General features: G+C 44.6%; 1 protein-coding gene and 1 pseudogene across 3 annotated transcripts; one reads left to right on the plus strand and one right to left on the minus strand.

The window, feature by feature from the left end:
* Nucleotides 1-1,803: 1,803 nt before the first annotated feature.
* LOC120596368 (uncharacterized) lies at nt 1,804-1,922 on the plus strand (annotated as a pseudogene).
* A 1,269-nt stretch (nt 1,923-3,191) lies between these two features.
* On the minus strand, nt 3,192-21,074 carry CNR2 (cannabinoid receptor 2). 3 transcript variants are annotated; one of them, XM_039854096.1, is made up of 3 exons: nt 20,900-21,074; nt 13,291-13,421; nt 3,192-4,433 (listed from the first exon to the last, which is right to left on the minus strand). In XM_039854096.1, exon 3 carries the CDS (start codon nt 4,386-4,388, stop codon nt 3,315-3,317), a length of 1,074 nt encoding a protein of 357 aa, XP_039710030.1. In that variant the 5' UTR covers nt 4,389-4,433; nt 13,291-13,421; nt 20,900-21,074; the 3' UTR covers nt 3,192-3,314. The 3 variants fall into 3 exon arrangements, with proteins under 3 accessions (XP_039710030.1, XP_039710029.1, XP_039710032.1); XM_039854095.1 differs by lacking the exon at nt 13,291-13,421 and having other exon boundaries at nt 20,900-21,073; XM_039854098.1 differs by lacking the exons at nt 13,291-13,421; nt 20,900-21,074 and adding an exon at nt 9,021-9,591.
* Nucleotides 21,075-23,540: the final 2,466 nt, after the last annotated feature.

Below are 23,540 nucleotides of genomic sequence, written 5' to 3' on the forward strand. Positions count from 1 at the left end.
GTGTCGACAGAACCAAGCACTTCCTCATCCTAGGAGTGGTAAAGAAATACAATGGCTGTGGCTGTTATTTTTTTTTATCTTCGGTGTTTCTTCTTCTGCAAGGCTATGCTGAAATATTGTCCAAAACAGTAAGCACAGACATCTTAAAAAATCCTCTTACATTTTCTAGTGATCAGAATAATGATCTTTGATGTTACAGAACTCATTTCTCCTTAACCTTGTGAAAAATCAATCAATAGAAAACTCTTTTAAAATGCAGTCGGGAAGCTAGAAGAGAGAACGCTCACTCACATATTACTCCATGCATACTATTATACTCTCCAGTAGGAAGAGGTACACCTTGCATCTCTGATAGGAAGTGATACTACAGTACTACCTCAGCAGGAGAAAGTAAAGATTCCTCCTTCCCCTGTAACAGCTCAGCGGATGAGAGACTAACATAACTCAGGCAATGAAAAGTCACTCTACTTCAAACTTTTAGTTTCTTCCAATGGACTCTTCATTTATAACAGGAAATAAAAGACCAGTCCTGTCCTTTATTTCTCTGGACTTGAGCACGGATTACCATTAGACCACATGTCCTGAATTGCCATTGTTGCTATTCCCAAACAAACTCATTTTGCTGGAGAAATATCTGGCTATCTCTTTGTTAAAGGTTAGCATCCTCATGACCAAACTGTAAATCTGCAAGGGCAGGTGAGAGACACTGTGATAGAGTGAACAATATTGGAAGATGGGAAACCTGGGTTTCTTGCCCTGGACACCACCTTGTGGAGTCTCCTTGGGCAAGCCTTGTCCAATGTCTGGGCCCGTTTCCTCATCTAAACAATGTGGGCAGTTCTCAGTGATATCGAGGGTCTCTTTACCCCTTTGCTCTCCTCCTTCGCAAACTATATTTCTTTGCTTAAAGCCTATATAGAATGTAATTATGAAAGAAGAGAGGTAGAAAGTGTGGAAGTGCATTTAATTCAATGATTTTCAAACTCTAGCTTTAATAAAGAAATATTTACTGAGCATCGATTTATGCCAGGCACTTGGGCATTTTCTTTGCTAAAATGAGAAAAGACCCCACCAATGAATAAAGAAAGGCATGCTCCAACTTTAAGGGATCGCAAATGCACCTTTAAAAAATCATGCCATTTCAACTAGGTTCAGTAGCATCCCCTAAAACTTCATGTCTACTCAAAACCTGTGAATGTTACCTTATTTGGAAATAGTCTTGTAGATGTAATTTGTTAAATTAAGATGAGATCATACTGGTTTAGGGTGTGCCTTAGTTCAATGATTGGTGTCCTTAAAAAAAGACACCAAGAGACAAGAGAGGAGGGGAGGTAGAAGGTCACCTGAAGATGGAAGAGATTGGAGTTATGTTGTCACAAACCAAAGAACACTAGGAGCTGCCAGAAGTTGAAAGAGGCAACGAAGGATGTTCCCTTTGAATCTCTGGAAGGAGTATGGCCCTGTCAGCACCTTAGTTTCGGATGTCTATCTTCCAGAGCTATGAAAGAATAAATATCTGTTGTTTTCAAGCACTCGGTTTTGGGGGGAACTATACAGGAAACTAATACAGGGCATAAAAAGAAACAAATTCAGAAATAATGATGAGTTAAGGTTACAGAATTTGACTGAACTAGGTGAAGAGGTTAGTGGTCAAGAGGGCAGGTTGGTCATCAAGCAGAACTGGCCTGGAAACCTCAGCTTTCGGTACATGTTAGCAGTGTGAACTCAGGCAAGTGATTCTGCCTCTTCATCAGGTTATTACGAAGACAGAGTGAAATATATCATTTAAAAATACTTAGCCCAGTCTACAGCCATGCCACCCTGAACAAGCCCAATCCCGTCTGATCTCGGAAGCTAAGCAGGGTCAGGCCTGGTTAGTACTTGGATGGGAGAGCACCTAGGAAGACCAGGTGCTGTCGGCATAAAAAGTAAAAAATAAGGGATTGTAAACTGACAAAGTCCTTGTAATCTGTGAGGTCAACCAAGGGTTGCCTCACCTAAAAACAAACAAACAAACAAACAAATAAATAAATAAAAATAAAAGTACTTAGCCTCGGCACACAGTAAAGACTCAATAAAAGCCAGCTGACATTTATGACAAGAGCACATAGTAGGTCTACTCTACCTAAAGTTGCCTCAGTTAACCTCTATCACATGACCCTGATGATTTCATTCATTGTATCACCTGGCATATAGTAAAGACTCAATAAAATCCAGCCAGCATTTATGACCAAGGCACGTAGTAGGTCTACCCTACCTAAAGTTGCCTCAATTAATCTCTATCACATCACTCTGATGATTTCCTTCATTGTACCACCTGTAATTATTTTCTTTACATTTATTTATTGTCTTTCTTCCACCAGAACGGAGAACATAAGCCTCACTAGACAGGGGAAGAGTCTCATTTATGGCTGGGCATCCAGGACCCAGCGCAGACCCTGGCATGTATTTATGAGATGGGTGGATGAGTGAATGAACAGTGAACACCTTGTCTTGTAAAGTATTAAATGAAGATATGTTTAATCAACATCATTGCTTTTATTCTGTCTACATTAAAATTCCTCACAATCTTCTTGCCACCAACAATTTTTCTTGCCTACTGTTTTAAGCCCTTCCTGTAGGAATCCAGCTTCCCTGATATGTAAAATATGGTGTCTTGAGGTCTTCAAAAGCATGGAGATAATAGATTGTGGGATGTCAGCCCTGTGCTTGAGACATAGTAAAGGAATTTCCCCCTCCTCCCACTTGCTCTGTTTATTATTTGTTATAGGGGTGTGGAGGAGACAAAAAGGGCTGAACTGAGAACAAGTGGGAACAATTTGGGGATTTATAAAATCTTTGTAAATATCTTCTTTTTTTCTTGGAGTTAGGTTAGACTGTGACACTGCCTGCTTCCAGTGGCACCACCAAATAGGATTTCATTGGGTCAATAAAGTTCTCTGAAGAGTCTGTGTCTCAAGTGGTCCCAGCTTCCTCTGTATTCTCCTAGAGACCTCAGAGGTCACAGTAGGGATTATGAAGGTGTCATAGAAGGCCATTGCCCCAATAACAAGATGCTCTGAACTGAAGGTTTGTCAGTTACCCCTGAAAGAGATGCTTCAACACCCTTGATCCTCATTGCATCACGCTTCTTGGTCCTCAGTGGGAAAGGGTGAGCTAAACGTGGGGCCTTTCATGCTCCAGAACTAAAGTGAAAAAGGTAAATGTCCAAGCCCCTGGGGATGGATAAGATGAGATAGTCGAGATGGCTCTCTCTCCTTCAGGGAGTGAAATGATTCTGACTTGGCTTTTTTAAAACTATGAAAGAGGCCACATCAGCAGTATAGACCTCTAGAATCTGGCCACTGGGTGATTTTCACATCAGCCTCTGTCTCAGTGACTGAGGACCTCGGGGCCTCTTCTCTTCCTTCAGGCCCACGTCCCCTCAGGTGCTTCTTCCAACGGGCCAGGCAGTGGTAGGCGGAGCTGCGGATCTCCCCACTCCGCAGGGCATAAATGATGGGGTTGATCATGGAGTTGATAAGACAGAGTAAGGAGCAAAAGGCGAAGACTTTCTTGACTTGGTCACTTAGAGTGGTGGCCAGGCTGTAGACCATGAGGGCTAGTACTGGGAACCAGCATATGAAGAGCACAGCCAGCACCACCCCCAGGGTCTTAGCCAACCTCACATCTAGCCTCATCCGGGCCATTCCTGGCACCTGTCTTCCCTGGTGCTCAGCCAAGCTGGCTACATGCTGATGGGCCTTCCAGAGGACATGCCCGTAAGTGTAGATGATTCCAGAGAAGAGAAAGGCAATGAACAGGAGCCAGCCCAGCAGATAGTCATTGGGGATCAGAGGAAAAAGCTCGGAACAGGGACTGGGACAGCAAGTCCATCCCATGAGAGGCAGGTAGGAGACCAATGCTGAGAGGACCCACATGATGCCCAGGGTCACCAGTGCTCTCCCACGGGTGAGAAGGGCTTTGTATGCAGGTGGGTAGCGCAGACAGAGGTAGCGGTCAATAGCTGTCAGCAGCAGGCTGCCTACAGAGGCTGTGAAGGTCAAGGTCACGCTGCCGATCTTCAGCAGAAAGACAGCCTTGGAATCTATGCCATGGAAGACATGGAAATTTACAAAGCTGCACACAAAGACCACACTGGCCAGGAAGTCAGCCCCAGCCAAGCTGCCAATGAACAGATATGAAGGCTTCCTGTGGAGCCGGTGAGAAAATAAGATCAGGTAGAGCACAGCCAGGTTCTCCAGGGCACTTAGGAGGCCCAGGGTAGCACACAACACTGCGACGGCTATCTTTTGGTGACTGCTCAGGATCATGTAATCCTTCATGGGGTTGAAATCCAAGCCATCCTTGGAGCCATTGGCTGCCTCCATCACTGAGCATTTCTCCATGGGGTGGGTCCCTCAGCTTCTGCTGGGCTTGCCAAAAGGTCTTTACTGCAGTACAATGAGAAGAAGAAATGAGTCTTTTTCAATCAGCACAAAAATGACCTCACATAATCACTGTCTCTAGCCAAACCCTTTACCTGTGCAGATGGATCATATGTTGACATAGCAATTTGTATTTCGTTCCCTCTGTCTTTTGCCCTTTCTCCATTCTAGTGGGGCGCTAGGTCTACACTGGTTGCCTTCAGAGAGGTATGTGGGAATTCAAGAAGCAGAAGTGGTCTGTAAGCTTTTTGGCCTTTTGTTTTCAAAAAGACTAATCCTAAGACTTCCCTTTGAAAGTAAGAGAAAACTCCAAGGGTCAAAAATCGAGAGGAAATAAAAACCAAGAAAAAATGAAATCCAGGGCAGTAAGATGGAGAGGTTTTTTACACTGGTGTTTTGTTTCGTTTGCCAGTTTTGGTAAGTAAGATGCTGAAGTTTAAACAACTATTTAGGGATGGGAGATAAGACTTTGTCTTCACACCAGTAGGATTGCCAGATAAAATATAGGAGTCCAGATGAATCCGAATGTCAGGTAATGAATCATTTTTTAGTATAATTTTGTCCTAAATATCGAGAAAAAAATAAACCAGGGCACTCAAATATTGTATGAGACATTCTTGAAAGGCAAATTCAAAATTTCTCTAGAGGGATATACTGTCTATCAAGGTCACACAAGATTCCCACATAGAAAGGCCCATGGACCTTGAGCTCACAATGCAAAATTACGAAATGCATAAGGAAACACGAACAAAAGTTAGCAGATGTGTCAGACAGAATTAGACTTCGAGGAACTTCACATGGGTATATGTTATAAAAATATGTTTCGTATGATCAAACGATAGGAATCAAAAACATAAATACATAATGAGAGACTGCGCAGATTCGAAAAAGAATCAAGTAGAATTTCTGGAAGTGAAAAATAAAGTCACTGAAAAAAGAAAATCTGAAGAGCGAGTTAAAGAGCACCACAGACTCATTGAGAAGCATTGATCTAGAAGGTAGATCTGAAGAAATTTTGCAAAATGCAGCACAAGGAGGTAGAATGATGGGAAATATGAAAGAGGTTAAGATATATGAAGGATTGAATGAAAGGTTTAAATATATCTAATCACAGTTTCAGAAGGGAAGAGTAGAAATGGTGGTGGACATTTGGGTGGCACTAATCAAAGAGATGATAGTAGAGAATTGTCCAGAATTCTCCTGGACATGACTCCCCAGATTCAGCAATCACAGTGAACTCCAAGCAGAATTTTTAAAACTAACTAATTCTACATTCACATATATCACAATAAAACTCCAGAACACCAAGGACAAAAAGGAAAAAAAAAAAGCAGTCAGAAATAAAAGATACAATACCTGCAAAAAAATCATAATTAAATTTAAAAGCAGATTTCCTAATAGCAACAATAGTAGCCAGAAGATAGAGGGGAAAAAAAGCTAAATTATCCCTCAAAATAAAGATATACAAATAGAATTCTCCACTAGCAGACCTTTGCCGAAGATACATCTAAAGAAAATTATTTTTAGAGAGAAGAACAGATAGGCAAGAAGAAATTGTGAACAAAGAAGTTGATAAACATATAAGTGGATTTTTAAAAAGTGTCTGATTTGGAGGATATAAAAACAAAGTGGAAGTAAAATTGTGAATGACAGTCACACAAACCAAGAGAGAGATGCGTAGAGTTGAAGCTTTTATTTAGGAAGTGATTATGGCATTGATCTAATTTAGCCTTTTCAAAATCAGGCATCATCTCTTACTTGTTTACTGTAACATTAACTGGGTTCTCTGCTTTTAACCAGACCCATCTTTAGTCTAATTTCAACATAACAGCAAGAGTGATCCTTTTGAAATACATCAGATCATACCACAGCCCCAATGCTGCATAGGTCTCATTCTATTCAGTATAAAAGCCAAACTACTTACAATGGCCTAGAAGGCTTTATGTAAGTAGTTTGGTCTTTACCCCTCTGACCTCCCCACTACCATGCTTCCCTTGGTTAACCAGCTTTACCCACACTGGCTTCCTGATGGGTCCAACTTCCTGCCACAGAGCATTTACACTGGCTGTTCCCTCTGCCTGAACACTCTTTTCCCTAGATATATGCTTGGCTCAGTGTCTCATCTTCAAGTTTTGGCTCGAATTTTAACTTTTCGATCTACCCTATCACACTATTTAATACTGTAACTTACTCTACCTTCCTGTTCTTCTGGTCTCCTCTATTTTTTTTTTCATATCACCTTCTAACATATAATTTACCCTGCATAAGTAACCTATTTATTATGTTTCATTATTTGTTTTCTGTCTGTTCCACTAGAGTTTAAGTTCCACAAGGTCAAGGAGCTATGTTGTTCACTTATATAAGGGCTTAGAATAATATCTGATATACAATAGCTACTCAATAAATATTTGTGGAATTGAATTGAAGTGATGTTGAATAGTGAGTGATTTTGTGGAATAGCTACTCAATAAATTGAATTGCAGTGATGTTGAATAGTGAGTGAATAGTGAGCATTTCTTACTCAGAAGTTGGCAGATTAAGCAGACAATATGCTAATTAATAGGCTGTATAAGATTCAAACACACAATTAACAAGCCTGATCTAATAGGCATGTATGGAACTCAGCACCCAATAATTGGAGAATACACATTGTTTTCAAGCAACTGTGGTCATTTACCAAATGTCCAACGTAATGTCATTTACCTAAGGCTAAGTCTTAGGTGAAAGGTAAATTCAACAAATTAAAAATTATCTGTAACATACAAACCATGTTTCCTAACCACAGTACAATTTGTTTAGAAATAAAGAACTTAAAAAATAGAACTAATGAACTTCATAGGTACAAAGCTTTAAAAACACACTTCTGAATAATTCCTGGGTCAAAAAAATCATAAAGGAAATTAGGAAGTACTTAGAATTATAACATATTAAAACTTGTGGGGTGCATCTGAGTGGTATCGGAAGGGATATTTATAACCCTACATGCTCATATAAGAAAAGAAAAAAGACTAATGAGCTACACATGCAACTCATGAAATTAGAAAATGAACAACAGCATAAATGCAAAAAAAGAAGAAGAGTAAGAATAACATGGGGAAACAATAAAGAACAGAAAGAATTGATGAAAACCGAAGCTAGTTATTTTAAAAGATAGTAAGACAAACTTCAGGCAAGACTGCTTAAGAAAAAAGGAGAGAGTCCACAAATGAGAAAAATATCAGACATGAAAGAGAAATGTTCTAAATTCTACTTTGGAAAGATGTCTAACCTCCGTAGCATCCACAGAAACTCCAATCTGATTGGCAAAAGATTAAATCTGACAGTAACGAGTGTTGGAGACAGTGTGAAGCAACGAGAACTTTGAGCATATGACAGAGGTGTAAGCTGGCACAAACACTGTGAAGAGCAATTTGGCAAAATCTAGTGGTTATTGTTCTTTCACAGATAGAGGAGGCTCAGAGATGTTAAACCACTTGGTGGAGGCCATGCAGCTTCTCAAGGTCAAGGACTGACCATTCACCATTGCTAGGTCTTCAGTGCCATGCACAGTGCCTACTATATAGCAGATGCTCAAAAACTGCTTAATGAATGAGACCCATTTAAATGGAAAGGTGTTTTCTCAAACGGAGTGGGACCAGAGAGAAAGAGAGAGAGAAAGAGAGAGAGAGAGAGAGAGAGAGAGAGAGAGAGAGAGAGAGAGAGAGAGAGAGAGAGAGAGAGAGAACATATGTGTGTGTGTGTGTGTGGTGGGTGAGCACACAGTGAAGGTTCAAATCCCAGCGAGGGCTGGGAGGGTGGGAGGCAGGGAGCTTTTTCAAGGTATGCCTGGTTTCCCTATTCCTTATCTGTACAATGGATTTTTGCGAGGATTTAAGTAAATTAACATAATACATAGACGTTCTTATTGTTATTATTATTATTAAGAGCATCTTCAAACGGGGATCATTCACCTACTCGGTGAGGTTGTTAAGAATAATAGGCCTGGTGCAACACAGAGCTCCATAAATGGCAGCCCTTATTATAATCCAGTGTTTTTTAAATTTTAAGAGAGCGGAATGCGTTTTACAATCGGTGGAACCCCGATTCATAAATCAGGTAAAATCTGAGTCATCTATTGCCTCTCTTCAAGGCAGCTCAGGTTCCTCTGTAAAATCTTCAGATTCTAAGAAACAGATCGAAAACCTCTTCTTTAATCGACTCCATCATTTTACCATTGAGAAAACAGTCCAAGGATGGGTATGTAATCTGCCTAAGGTCATCCAACAAGTTAACAGCGGAGCTGGAACTAGGTTCCACATTCCCCAAGGCACAATACAAAACTCTTGTGCTGTAAGCACTGAGATGATTCTATCCAGAGAAGCCGAAAAGGGGCATATTCCCTGAGACAGAGGCACTTTGCTGAATGGTGCCAAGGTCACACTTGAGTTGAGACAGGAAATGGTGCCAGCCTGAGTCCTCAGCCCTCGTCACAAATAAGTGACAGATAAGGCAAGCCTTTCTCAGCTCCTACGTCCTGACCCTGCCAATTTGGATGCTTCTTCCCTGTCGCCCAGCTGCCCCCACCCCCCACTCTCCTATCAGAGAATGGCTTACCCCATGCAGAGTCCAGCCTAGAAGAGGGGTGGGAGTGGCTGCATTTGTGCTTCAGCGAGGCCTGGCGTGGCCACAGCCACCAGCCTGTGGTTATTTTCCAGATTAGGTCAGGGCAGAAAATGCAGACGTTTGCATGGGGGTCCTAGCAAGACGGGATGCGTGGAGCAACAGGAAAACCTCTGGGCAGATAGAAATTCTTTTGGAGCCATAGACGGGGCCTTTGTCCAGGGCTAAGATTCGTCTTAATACTCAGCACAGATATTCGCTACACAGTTGCTCTGGTTCCACCTCTGTTACGGTTTGTCATGTGACTTTGGGCAAGTCCCTTAACTTTCTGAGCCCTTTTTCTCCTTTTTGAAATGACAATAACAATACCTGTCCCATTCTCCTGGAAAAAAAACCCAAGTCGGCTGCTGATCATCACGGCTTTTTAACACAGTCTGTGGGTTGGCTGCGATAGGGTAGCAATCCTTTCAAAGTGTATTAAGACTTTATTTCTGCACATTTGTTATGTGGAAAGGATTCATATTTTTATCAGTGTATCAGTGGAGTTCCACATATTAAGAGCCACTGATGCATGCAAAAACATTTTGTGACCTGGCGCCATACAAACGTAAGATTAAAAGAGAGCTGACCAACAAAGCATTTTCCCCACCTGAAAAAAAAAATGCCAAAGCCCCACCTGACACTCCTTCCCCAGAGAGCCGGGCCATGCTGCCATAGGTATCCATCCAGGGCTGCAGCCTGGAGCCTGACTCAGGCTGAGCGTCTGGGAATGAAACTTTGAGGGTTGTGAAAACTGCTCAGGAAAAGGTGTGCCTGGGGATTTTCTGACCTGAAGTGAAAGTGTGAAGTAGAAGAATGTCACACTCACAGGTGGCCCCACCATTACTGCTATGTTTAAAGCCTGAAGGCACCTGGGGAGGGAGGACAACATGTGAGGTGAGAAGGAGTTTCACCCTTTGACCAGCTGCTACACCTGCAGTGAGAAGCTGAGATTAGAGGCCAACAGGTGTCATTTTTACTTCCCACTGTGAGTGTAGGGGACTGTGTTTCAGTCCCCGAGCGACTTTGGGCAGGTCCCTTCTTCTTTCTGGGTCTTTCTTTTCTCATCTTTAAAGCAGGTGGGTTGACCAGGTGATTTCTTAGGTCTCCATGTCGGATCCCAATGGCACGGGCTTTGCAACCAGACCTCCCCGGAATCCAATCCAGGTCTCTACCTTATGGGCTGTGTGGTGTCGGGCAAGTTACTCACCTCTCTGAGCCTCTGTTTCTCATCGCATCTTCGTGCAGATTAAATGATAGAAGTCTACTAAATTCATGGCACTGTGCCTGCTTACAGTACGTGTCTAATGAAAGGCAGGAAATCCTCAACAGAGTTAGTTTATAAGATTCTCATAGAATTTCGTGTTTGAGTCTCATCCATCTTCCACCTGAGAGCTGAGGCGGATAGAAAGACCTCTGCTCATTCTCAGTGGACACTTTACCACTGTGATGGCAGAACCATCACTTTTTTAAAACCTGTTGGAACCGCCTGAACAATTCATCATTAATAGACCAAGGTGACCCTCTTGACCTGCTTTCTAACAGGCCGGGATCTTGGTGCTATGTCCAGTCGTGGGAAGTTGTCATGAAGACTTCCTTGTACATCTCCTAGTCTCCCTCTGTGCTTGGTAGTACTTGGTTGCAGTAGCAAGGAAGTTTTCTGGAATTTGAGATTGTGGGCTATGTTCCTTTGCCCAAATCTCACTTATTTTTTTCAGAGCCTGTATCAAAAGCCACCTCTTCCAGGAAGCATTCCCTGGTTTCTTCTTGCCCTTCCAGGTAGATGAAAGTCATTGAGATTTACTGTGTGGACTGCTGTCTACCTTCTATTAATTGTGTCCATTCCTCATTTTATTTCCTGGACTGTGCGTTTCTAATTTTGAGAGTAGAATCTGGGTCAGGGAATGGCCATACCTTTGTATTCTACTGCCCTTCTTTCCAAAAATAGCCCACAGTAGATTGTCAGTGGAGATCTTTTCAAGCAAATCATCTCCTTATGGAGATGCAACTCAGCCCAGAAAAGCGAGACAGTTAGATGGCCCTTGAGCCACCACTCCCATTGCCAAGCTCATGGCTGACATATCCATCAGTCCTAGTCCTCCTTCACCCTAATCCTGACCATGAGCTTCTCACCATAGTGCTCCTGACCCAGAGAACCAGGCTTGCGGAAAGAGACGGGAACCACAAGCAGTAGGTCTAGAGCAGAAAGTGAACTAGAATGTTGGCAACTGTCCAGGCTCGCTGACCTCGTAAAGAGAACACCAGGATAGACATTCCTAAAATGGATTTGGCAGAGGGGGTGGGCAGCACTTGGGGGAAGGAACTTAAAAATCTCTCTGGTGATATAAGTTACAAGAGAAGTTTATGGATACCAGGCAAAATACGGAAACTGTCCTAGGGGAGAGATGCAAAGGGCTGCCAAAGGGGTCTTTTTCTGAACCGGTTTCTTTAATATACTCCTCCTGGGATTTCCAGCACTTGAGCACAGAGCCTGGCACAAAGTAGGCACTTAAACATTTTTCAACTGACTTATTGAATGAGTAAATGAATGAATGAACAAATGTCTATTAGGAAAAAAAGCAAGCTTCTTCAGGCAGACTTCTGTGTTTCTTTTTCCCTCGGCTGCCAGGAAACTCAGAGCTAAATGCAATGCATGCTTGCAGGCCTGGGTCGTTCGAGGTTGGTTCTTGACTCATTTATTGCTCCTATTAGTGGTTTCTAATGCTTTGCTTTTATTTCAACTTCCCTAATGCATAATATAGGCCACCTCCTGTTCTTTTAAGAAAAATTTGTAATTTACAGAATTGGGACAAAAGATCATCATTAAGGTCTCCTCTATAATTCCCCTCTCAAATGTCTGTGGGTTATCAATGAAACCCAGTCCCCGATAGTCTGCTCTGTGGGGTTGAAGGATTCCACCCCGAGCCTGCTATCCCCTCACCATTCATCACCCCAATCCAGAAGTCTGTGGGGTCATCACCAGCTGTCTGGATACACATTCTCCCCGGACCTTCCGTTGTCATCTGTCTGTATCATCCCCAGCCTCCCTCCCAGGAGGAACTGGACTAAATGGTGTCTGAGGCCACTTTCCACTGTAGAAAGGTTAAGTGCCAAGGCTTTAGATTGAAACCTTGTTGGGTTCAAATCCCAGCTCTGCCACTGGTGGGCTGTGTGACTTTGGGGCAAATTACTCAAACTCTCTGAGACTCAGTTTCTTCATCCGTGACTAGGGAAGCTAATCCCCACATTCTCGATGTGCAGATTAAATAATTATTTAAAACAAATTAAGCTATAGCTTGGCTGCCTGATTGAAATATAGAACATGCATGCGATATGCGGAAACAAAGTCCTAAGTTAAAAAGCAGGTCCTCAAGATGTGAGCCCTGGATCTGGCACCCGTTAGCTCTATGGAGGAGTCACTTACTATCTCTCACCCCAATATTGCCACATGAAAAGAAGACCAAATGATAATGATAATGAATGCTTGGCATTGTACTAGCACTGTCTACACGCTATTTCCTTTAAGCCTCAAAACAACCCTGGTAGGCTGGTATTATTATTTTCCGTCTTTTAAAGATGAGGACGGGCCCAGAGATGTGAAGAAACTTGCTGGGGGGCACTGGGGACCTGTGCTCTTGTCTAATCCAGAGCAGGGTCTCATCCTGTTGTTCTACATTCTTTTCTCCCCACCTCCAGACCAATACTTGGTACATTAGCTGACGGATTTGAGATCTACCCACAGGACAGTTTTGTTGGGCAGTTTATCTTCTTCCTCTTTTTCAACTACCTTATACCCCATGCAACTTCCTTTTTACAGTGATGTCTGCATTTATATCGCACTTGACAGTTGGCACTGTGGGGGCAGGCTCACAGCTATTTTCTGAAGTGAAAATAGATAATGTTCCTTCAGTAAACAGGTTCATAGAGGGCAAGGCACTCGCCCCAAATTCCACCGCAAGTGGCAGGACTTGAGCCCCCGTGTTATGACAGAGTCAGGTTGGGAAAGGGCCAGGATCTAATGCACGACAGTGACTAAGGTAAGGGACCCTGACAAGCACAGACGACCTTTCATTTTTAGTGCCAGGGCTCAATCACATCTTTTTTTTTTCTCTTTTTGGCTTTTTTCCCTCTTCTGACCAATTTCACTCACTAACACCTCCATTGCTGTCATTCGCTCGACTACAGTCCTGTCCCCACCAGCCTGGTGGAGTCCTGACCATCTCACGTGCAAAGATTTACCAGTCAGGCCCAGGGACTTGGGAGTCAGACGGACCTGACCACCAGTCCCGGCTCAGCCAAGTGTTAGCTTTGTGCTCTCGGATAAGGTCACTCACTTCTTTTCTTCAGTTTCCTCATCTGTAAAATGGGAATAACAAACAGTACTTATCTCCTTGATGGTGGTGAGTCCTGAAGTTTAATTGATGTGCAGTAATTAATTACTGCACAGGGCAAGCCCTCCATTGAGGGCAGCTTATATGTAACATGTATATCATATGATAGCTTTCTCTTCACTTTCCCAACTTCTTTGCTAGTTGGCAACAAATGACAGTGACAAAGTCATCTCTGTTGTGCCTTGGGCAGTTGGGGGAGTCAAGGAGGGAGGTAAGAGGCAGGAGGGAGAAGATTCTGTTTTCATTCAGGATTTTAGAGTTAAGTGAACAGGAAGCTGAGAATGCACTGGGAGCCTGATGATTATTAACCAGGCTCGGGGGTAAAGACATCAGCACCTGCCGTCATGACAGGAGCCCTGGACCAAGGAGACAGGAGTCTGGATTCCGGTTCCAGTTTTAGGTGGACCCGATAGCTGGATAACCTCAGACAAAACGGTCCTGTTCTCAGTGTGTCCATCCACATCAGAAGGGGGTTTTTGATGAGTTCTCAAAGGGTACTTCCAACCTGGAAGTTGTGCAATTAACCACAGGGGGCGGGTGTGGGTGTTTGTTGGGTTACAGAACTGGCCTCGAGAAAGCCAGCTCAGGAGAGCTGGAAGTAGCAGTTCTCTGAGTTCTCAGCATTTCTCTACGGTCTTAAAAATTACACAGACCCTAAAGAGCTTTCTCCGATGTAGGTTACATCCATCAGTTTTTACTGTATTAGAAAATAAAACTCACAACTTAAAAATATCTTTAATAATCCTATTACATGTTAATAGATACAACATATTTTTAGTGAAAATACTTTTTTTGGGGGGCAGGGGACAAATCTCTTGTCTGGCAGCTGGATTCTTATTTCTGTTTTTGCACTCAACCTGGTGCAATACGTCATGGTGGTTAAAGTATATGAAGCACATGCATTTGCCACTGTTCCCTAGTGCTTCCTTTGCGACAGGTACCGTAAGAGGCCTTTTCCCTGCATTGTCTCTTTTATCCTCCAAACTGCCCTTGCAGGTAAGTTGTCTTATTTCCATTATATTATAGATGAGGAAACTGAGGTTCAAGAGGGATGGATTTGCCCAAAGTCACACTGCTTGTAGGTGGCAAAGTCAGAACTCAAACCCAGGCTGCTATGCTAGACTTGTTGCCAGACCCTGCCCGCAGAAGATGGAGGGGCAACAGTGCTTTACATTCTGGGTGACAATCTCTTCCCTTTTCATCCTTTCTTCTTTGGAACATTTTCTCTAACCAGGGCCTTCAGCAGCACCACTGGCTGCTAAGACACTAGAAAGTCAGCTCTAAAAGAGTAGGAGCCTATTGTCTATTTTGTTTGCTGCTGTGTCTCACGTGCCTGGAACACTACCTGCACACGATAGCTGCTTGACACATATTTGTTGAATGAATTGGTTGAAGGGGTTCTTTCTGACACTTGTGAAAATCCTCAAGCGTGGTTATATTCTTCCAGATTTTCAAAGTGGACACAACTGATCTATTTATGGGGGGAAAGATGGCTTGATAGAGTCTATACCAGCAAGAAAGGAATGCCTGGCTTAACATTTCAAAAGAGACTCTCAAAGGATCTGTGTGGCAAGAGGATTCAGGAACAGATTTTCAGAGCCCAACTTGCCCCTCTGTAAATGCGGGGGTGAGGGGTGTCAGTGAGGGAAGGTACCTGAGTAATAATGGCTTGCTGTGTGCCCAGCACGGGGCTTTGCATGTAAACTCAATTAATTCTCACAGTAAGCAAAGGAGGCGGTACTATTACCATCAGACAAGGCGATAGGAGGCACAGAGATGAAGTGATTTGCCCAGAGGTCATACCAAAGGGCAGAACCTGTTTGAACCCAGGCCCAGGCCCAGAATCATCATACTTCCTGCTCCCCTTTGCTCAGCCAGCTCCTGAAGCTTTCTCCTGGGGACTTCTCTTTTTCATGGGGAAGGGGGGCGGTGTTCTTGAAATACTGTAAGTAGCACAAATTTCCTTGTTTTCTGCTTCACCAGACCCCAGGATTCAGGGGCTCAAGACAGACACTTTCACGTGCTGTCTGAGGACATATGTCTTAGTTCTGTCCCTATGGGGAGCTCCCTTGTGATTCAGGGCACATCTCTTCCATTCTCTGCCCTTTATTTTCACCTTTATAATAGGAATGAAAAGACCTATATCCCTCTTTCAAAGAAAATCTGCTACAGGAAATTTTGAAAACTCAGTCATATTAAAGTGTAAATGACTGATGACTGTGTCTTGATCTCCCTCACCTTGGGGGTAGCTCACTACTGCTGAAAGCTCGATCATCAGCCGTTGCAAAGTGTATGGTCATAGCAGGGAGTAGGTGGGTTTGGGGAACATTGTTAAAATTGTTAAAATTACACCCGGAAGTAGTGGGCATTTTTTCTGCCCATCAAGTGCTCTCTTTGTAGGACAAGCAAGGCATTAGAACCAGGGGGACAAAGAGGTTCTTGAATGATGGTAAGAACTTTCCACGGTGGCTTCTCCACACCACAGAGAGTAGAAAAATGTTAATTGCATGGTAGGCATTCTGAATCACCCGTGGTTTCTTTCTGGTTAGTCTACCTGTTCCTGGGTGAGCCAGAGCCTAAAGGATGGGGTCCCTGCCCTCACTTTAATTCTAGCTGTTTCTAGGGTTGCAGCAGTGGGGGTAGGGGTTGGAATCCAGCTGGCTCCCGGAACAGAGGTGGGGGTGATGCGGCAGTGACGTAGAGAGCTCTAGAGGAGTAGCTCTTGAAACACACTGGTGATTATGACAATAATAGCAAGTAACACTGAGCGAGTGCTTACCACATACTGCATCCAGACACCATTGTACGCATGTTACACATGAACTCAAATATTCTTCATGACAAGCCAAGAAGAGGACTGGTATCACTTCCATTTTATAATTGAGGGAACTAGCCCTGGCACGGAAACTGACTGACAGGGCTTTGAGCCCCTAAGATCTGCGAGTAGTGACGAAGTGGCTGGAGGTTCACAGGAACAGCTGGGCAGAGGCTGATGATAAATTTAACCTGCTGTGGGCACTCAGGCCATGGAGGGATGAGGAGAGGCCAGAGATGGGCCGAGATCTAGGGAGCCGATGCTCATGCACACTCCCTCTATCCCTTTAGAATAGAATGGATGCATGTGCATTTGTGGATCTGTTCGGCTTTTGGTCCTGGGACTGTAAAGATGAAAGTTTGTTACTATTTTTGGTCTGGGATTTGGTATCAGACCCAGCAATACAGTACACTAATTTGCAAGGTGGATTTCTATCTCCTGCTTCTGTGAAGAGAGGTGGTTAACAGGGAAGGTTCAACTGAGAACAAGAAGGAAATATATTGACAGGCTTAAGAGCCAGCCCTGAGTCACAGTTGTGAGTTCTGATTCTGCCTCTTACGAAATCTGTGGTCTTTTGGGCAAACTGCTCACCTCCCTGGGCCTTAGTATCCTCATCTGTAAAACGGGAATAATAAAAATATCTCCATTCAGGGCCGTCGTGAGGAGTAAATGGGGTGAGTGAAAGAGTTCCTTTTGCTTCCTGTCTTTAATTGTTGGTTCATTAAAGGTATAAATTAAATAATGTAAAATTAAGAATAAGACCACGTATCAGCCAAAGCCACACTGAGTGGCTAAATGTTAAACAGCTTGGTTGGGAGTCATGACCATTATCCTTGGTTCGATCAGCACTAACTGCTGCTTTAGTGCGTTTGTCTGTTTGTTTTTTCTTTCTGCCAAATAGGGGCTTGTCTTGTCATCTCCATGCCCTCAGAAGCTGTCACCCCACCTTTATATACAGAAGGTGTTCAATAAATAGAGTTTAATGGACTATTACTAACCTTAAGTGGGCTTAAGGTTAGTAATAGTTCATCACATATTTTTTTTAAATATGTTTTTTTCCCCTAACACCCATCTCTCTGTCCCCTCCCCTTTGGCAATTATCAGCTTGTTCTCTATATCTATGGTTTCTCTTGTTTTATTATTATTTGTTTAGATTCCACATATAAGTGAAATCATGTGGTATTTATCTTTGTCTGTCTAACTTATTTCACTTAGCGTAATACCCTAACTGCTGCTTTTGATTTTTCCATTTATCCTAAGAAGCTCTCACACTAAGAAAATTATCTTTTAAGCAGTAAAATAATTTTTCGCTAATTAAAAAAGATGGAAACAGGTGCCATGATCTTCTCATGATGTGAACCTTCTGGAATACCTCCCTCTCTGTTGGGAAAAGCTGATGGAAAGTAGTGGAAAAACAAACCTGGACTTGACTCTTGTCTCTGCCATTTACCTGTTATGTCTGAGCCTCTGGCCTCATCGGTCAAGTGAATATTAAGATGAGTCTCCTGTGAGGACTAGAGAAGCATCTCGCTCCTCCTTGATCCTCAGCAGACTCCTATTCCTGCTTCCCGCTCCATCAGATTCCCCAAGATCCAAACATACCCATGGAGATGCACAGAAGATGGACTCATTGAATTCTGGCAGAGGCAACACCGTGAACACAGCTGTGGTTCTCAAAGAGGAACTTTGGGTGGCCCCAGCCCACAGAGAGAGAAGAGGGGATGGGGTGAGGCTTTGGTGGGAGAGGCTGCCTCTAACTTGCAGTGTAAGCAGAAGACTGAGGGGCTTCCCCTGTGGGAGTGGGGGCCAAACCCAAGGGATGCTCAACCCAACCTACCTCTGCCCGAGTCTCTCCAACATCCTCCCCATTTAGATGGGATCCTGGGAGCCTTCCTCCCACACCTGGCTCTAATGACACTGGGGGCTCCGCCCCACCTGATCTACCCCATTGTTCTGCCCTTGTCTGCCATTTTATTTCCTTGGCTTTTGGGGTCTTTGTGGCATGGGGTTGGGGGCAGGACACATCTCATGCTCTGTGGACCCTTCCCCTCTCATGAGATGGAGGGAAGAGGGAATGGTTTTCTCCCTTCCTGAGCTCTGCTGGAAGAAGGCTGACCATGCCTCGAGGCTGCATTGCACCTTAGCGCCTACGAGGCACTTCCCACACCCATTCTCCTATTTGATTCTCACGATATATCATGAGTCTGCATTCAGGTGCACCGAGGTCTGAGTCTTGGCTTTCCCCATAGCACCAGCTATGTGACTTTTGTTCGCAAGGTCTTAAGCCTGTGTGAACTTCGGTTTCTCACCTCTCAGATGGGGGTGGTGATAGCATCTCCTTCTTAGGCTGTTGTGAGGATCGATCGAGGTAAGGTTGCAGGGCTAGCACAGCACTACTGTGTCGTGATTGTTCAATAAGTGTTAACTTAAGAAAATAAAGAAGCACCCCTCTGAGGCAGGTTGATAATGCTGTTATAGCTTCATTTTTAGGAAGGTGCTGTGACTTACCCAAAGTCACCTGACTAATGGGTGAAGGACTTAGGTCTTCCACGGGATTCAGCAATTGAGAGCACAAGCTTTGGAGCCCACAGAGCTGGACTCAACACTAGCTTCACTATTCCTTGGCCATGTGACCTTGAGCAAATCACCATTGCCTTTGAGCCTTGGTTTTCCTTCTCTGTAAGGTAGCGCTGCCTGTCTCCCTTCAAAGAGCACTCCTTTAATTCCCTGGTTTCGGGACTTTTTGCAGGGGTGAGGATAGAAAGTAGAAGCCATTTGAAGACAGCCTTTCTTCCCATCCTCTGTGAAAACCTGAGCTTGGCGTGAAGGTTAAGCTGGTGTCCTAGGTGGGTGTAGAGAGAAGAGCCTGCATTTGTGATCCAAAGGCAGGGAGAGAGAAGAGATGGCCCCAGACGGGGAAGGCGCTAGAGGTCATGGGTCCCTTGAGTGTTGGGGACCTGGGTTCAGCTCCCCGGAAGTGCCTTGGGAAGATGGTAGGTCCTCTGGGGGAAGAAACTAAGATACAGTAGAGTTGAGTCTTGGCAAAGACTGGACTCCAGGCACGCTAGAGAAGTGGACAGGGTTGGGCTTCAGGGGACTAAGCCCCTTTGGACGATGGGCATCCATCATAGGAGGAGCCAAGGTGGCACACAAACCAGGGGCTTCCCACACTCTACATTCTGTTTGTGACCCTCTGAGTCAGTGTCGATGCTGGAAGGTGCAGGTGGGGGCAAGGGAAGCTCAGCACACACTGAGATTCAATCACCAACCAGCCCAGTAGGACGAAGGCTCAGAGTCCTATTGCATGTGCTGCAATAAGAATGAATAAAAGAACGTTTTATGCACAGCCGAGAGCAGGTGGTGAGATTAATAAGTGCAACAACATGAGTGGGGAAGAGCAGAGACTGCCGCGGGAGGCTGTGCTCAGCCAGCCAGGCCGGTTTGCCCACCTTAACTACCTTTATTTCTTTAACTGGCTGAAAGGTAAAGGACATGTTTCATTGGTAGAAATTGTTGCTGGGGCTCAGGGCAGGGTAGGGGGCCACCTCCCAGGGCCTTCCCGAATTCCTCCCTAGCCCTTCCTGGCCTCCATGCCCTCAAGGTGTCTATGTGCTACTCATTGGAGGGAAAAACAGCTGTGACCTCATTTATCCTCATCTCTAATCCACAGTGAGGACAGATGGCGTTAAGGTCAAAATCTCCACTACAGCCGTCCTGAGCCCAGTGCAGGTCCCCATCCTGGTGCCAGCATCATCCAATCAACCCTCATCACAAGCCTATGAGTGATGGTCTTGAGCCGAATTTCTCAGAAAAGGAAGATGAGTGGGAGAGAAATGGACTAATTTGTCTGAGACCATAGAGTTACCAGAGACAGGGCTAGGATTCACACCTGGACACTGGCCCCAGTGCACACTCATAAACACTACTGTTCCACCAAGTGGAAGCTCCATAAACTAGTGTGGGCTCAACTAGACTGCACTTCTGAGCTACCCCGTTCGGGAGTGCAAGTCTTTCTGTGCCTCCGTTTCCCCATCTGTAAAACGAGGGCACTTGGACTCACCAGATGATCTCTAAGTCTTCTTCCAGCCCTAGTCTTTTGGGGTCTTTCCTGGTCCCCTAACTGCTATTTAAGCCTGCACCTTGTAAGGCGGGGTGTCTAGTGGTTAAAGAGCGGGCCGTGGAGCCAGGGTGCCTAAGTTCAAGCCTGGCATTCTCATTTAACGCCCGTGTGACTTTAGGTAAGTTGCTTAGCACCCTCCTGTAAGATGAGGGTTAATGATAGTACTGACTATATACAGTTGTGAGGATTCAATAAATTAAACCATGAAAGGCCCTCAGAGCAGTGCCTGGCACACAGTAAGGCCATTTGTGTGTTGGTGATTATCATCTTCTATCCTGACCTTGGCGGACATGATTCTTGTCATGTCCAAGGGTGAAGACAACACCAGCCCTAAGCCTTCCTGTGATTGGTTCTTGAAAACTCCAGGAGTCTTCATATGACATCAATCCTCTGTCCCAGGCAGGCCCACCCAACTTCTTACATCCCAGGAGACAAGGCGTAAGGTAAGAACACAGGTTTTCTGGAACGAAGAAGATGCCCAAACTAAAACAACCAAAAAGCTACTCACGGTTGTCTGTGGCTGAGCTCCCTGACCCTGCCGGGCGCTGAGGAGTCCTGGTGTCTGAGACCTGGTTCTGGGTCCTGATCAGACTTCCTGTTAGCTGCTGTCCCCAAACAAGCTTTCTCTTACTTTTGCTCTTTCTCATATCACAGATGAGTGAGCATGGGGAGGTCTGGTCTTCCGTCCCTGTCACCACTTCCCCTCTGGGTCCCCAGTGCCACAGGTTCTTACCCCTGCAGTTGAGCTGTTTCTCATGAGGAACTCTGAGGGTAGGGCTTGGGTAAAGGCCCTGGAGGTCAAGGGACTTGAGTTCTAATCCAGCCTAGTTGTGATGCCCCCGTGCAATTCACTTAAGCTCCCTAAACCTTAGTTTCTTCATTTATAAAATGGAAATAATGCACCAGCCTTACATGGATCACCTGAAAGGACCTTCCATTCGAATGCCTCTTCCCCACCAGACCAGAGCTTTGAAATTGAAATGCGTCCAGGTGCCAGGCAGATAACATGAATGGGTGAAGGATACTGGTATGGGGCAACAGGGAGTGGTGAGGACTGTGGGGAATAGGGGAACACGTGACCCAGCCAAAGCAGGCCAGCATCTCTAAGCGTTAGCCAGGCCTTGCCATTGGGAATGCAGGCCCAACCGCCAGATGTTTCAAGTATTTGAAAGATGGGCCACATTTTCCAAGAGACACTAGAAATTCTGACTTTTATGTAATGGCTTTCAATTTTAGAATGTTGACCACAAAGTCAAATCTTTAAAAAATGTCCTGTGGGTCAAACCAAACACCATTTTCAGCTTTTGTTTGCTAAACCATAAGCTCCCTGAAGGCAGAGAGTGTGTCCTTAATGACCAGTCCTGGGCTCATTAATACTCAGGTATTGTACTTGATACAGTTCAGTGTTTCCACACATATTATCAGATAAAATATTTAATGAGAATATTTTTTTCCCCCCTAGGGACACAGGGATGAGGATGATAAAGTTCCTTCCCTCTTAGGCTAATGGCCTTTGATTATATCATCAGATTTTGTCACTTACTGACCCCACACCGCAGACCCTAAAAGATAGATCTAGGCCACTGGTTCTCAAGAAGAGAGATTTTGCTCCTGTGATAGAGTTGCCAGATTCAGCAAGCAAAAATATAGGATGGCAATATTTGAGACACACATATCTAAAAAATTATTTGTTGTTTATTTGAAATTGAAATTTAATGGGCATTTTATGTTTTACCTGGCAACCCTACCCAGAGCAGACATTGGGCAATGTCTGCAGGTGTCATAACTTGGCGAGGATCCTACTGACGTCATGTGTCGAGGCCGAGAATACTGCAAAACATCTTCCAGTGCATGAGGTTAAATACTAATAATGCCCAGGTTGAGAAAGGGCTCTAGATCTGCCCAGGTCCCATCAGAGCAAACCCCTCCCTGGGAGCTTTATTTGATTTAATAATTAATCCTTTGGGGAGAGGGCACAGTGATAGCTTTCAGCTTGTGCCTCTTCCAAGAGCAAATAATTGATTGTCAGTAAGGAATGGGACAGAGAGCCCCGGGTGCCAAGAAAGAGGACAAGGCGACAGGAGGTAGCTGGGGATGGGGCCATCTGCAGCCCACATCAGACTTCCATCTGGACTGGGATTGGAAAACACCCAGAGTGAGCCGGCAAAGGTCCCATAGATCCTTCCATGATACTGAATCCTGGACCTCTAGCCTTGAGAAAGCCCCACTATGAAGAAGAAAGGTGAAACCACTCCCAATGCCTGGTCCTCCAGCGTAGCCCGAAGTGTGTAATGACAGGCCGAACGCATGCGTGCATGACTGAGTGAATGAACGCGGAAAAGAAAGAAGCTGCTTAAAGCCTAAGATGGAAAGGACACTGGGAATCTGGGTCCTAGGGTGGTCTCTGCCACTGCCTAGCTGTGTGACAAGCTGCTACCTCCTCTGTATGGCCTCAATTTCTTCATTCCTAAAATGAGGAAGTTGGAGATAATCAGGCGCTTGTCTAACTTCCGAATGTGTCAGAATCATCAGGAGGGCTCGTGGAAACACGGATTGCTGCTCCCCTCCAAGTTTCTGAATAAAGTATTTGGGGGCGGGGCCTGAGAATCTGCATTCTTAACAGGTTCCTAGGTCCTAAGTTCCTTGAACACAGCTTGGGTAGCACTGGACAAGATGATGAATTAAGGGCCCATCTTGCTCAGTTGGTCCAGGATCTCCAAGTCCCTGGATACCATGTGCGGGGCTGATAGGCAGATCTCTTTTTCCCCCGAGGAGGGGCTCACGTCTCTGTGCAGGAGGATTCAGGAGCTGATTTTCTGAGGTCCCCCGCGTCAGTAAGCCTCACCATCCCTTGTACTGTGAGATGCTGCCATCTACTGGAGGCATCCCCTCAGTGCTGGGCCCAGAGCTCTGCCATATTTAGGGCCTGATTGAAGGAGGAACTGTTCCTGGGCGGGTGTGTGCCCCATCAGACCCCCAGGGAAGAAGCTTTTGTAATGTCTGGGCCATCTGACCCCCTCAAATAACTCAGCTTCCAATATGGATACTGGCACCTGAATTAACCTGGGAAAATGAGAAGGAAAGCAAGCATGTGGGATAACATATTTTCACCAAACGTTTACTATTTTCTATTTTTAAAAACCTGACAT

The sequence above is a fragment of the Pteropus medius genome, unplaced genomic scaffold (assembly GCF_902729225.1).
Source record: "Pteropus medius unplaced genomic scaffold, Ma_sr-lr_union100, whole genome shotgun sequence".
Classification (NCBI taxonomy): Eukaryota; Metazoa; Chordata; class Mammalia; order Chiroptera; family Pteropodidae; genus Pteropus; species Pteropus medius.

Bases quoted from the DNA above. Each gene is read 5' to 3' on its own strand.
- CNR2 (XM_039854096.1), bottom strand. From the start codon at position 4,388: ATGGAGAAATGCTCAGTGATGGAGGCAGCCAATGGCTCCAAGGATGGC.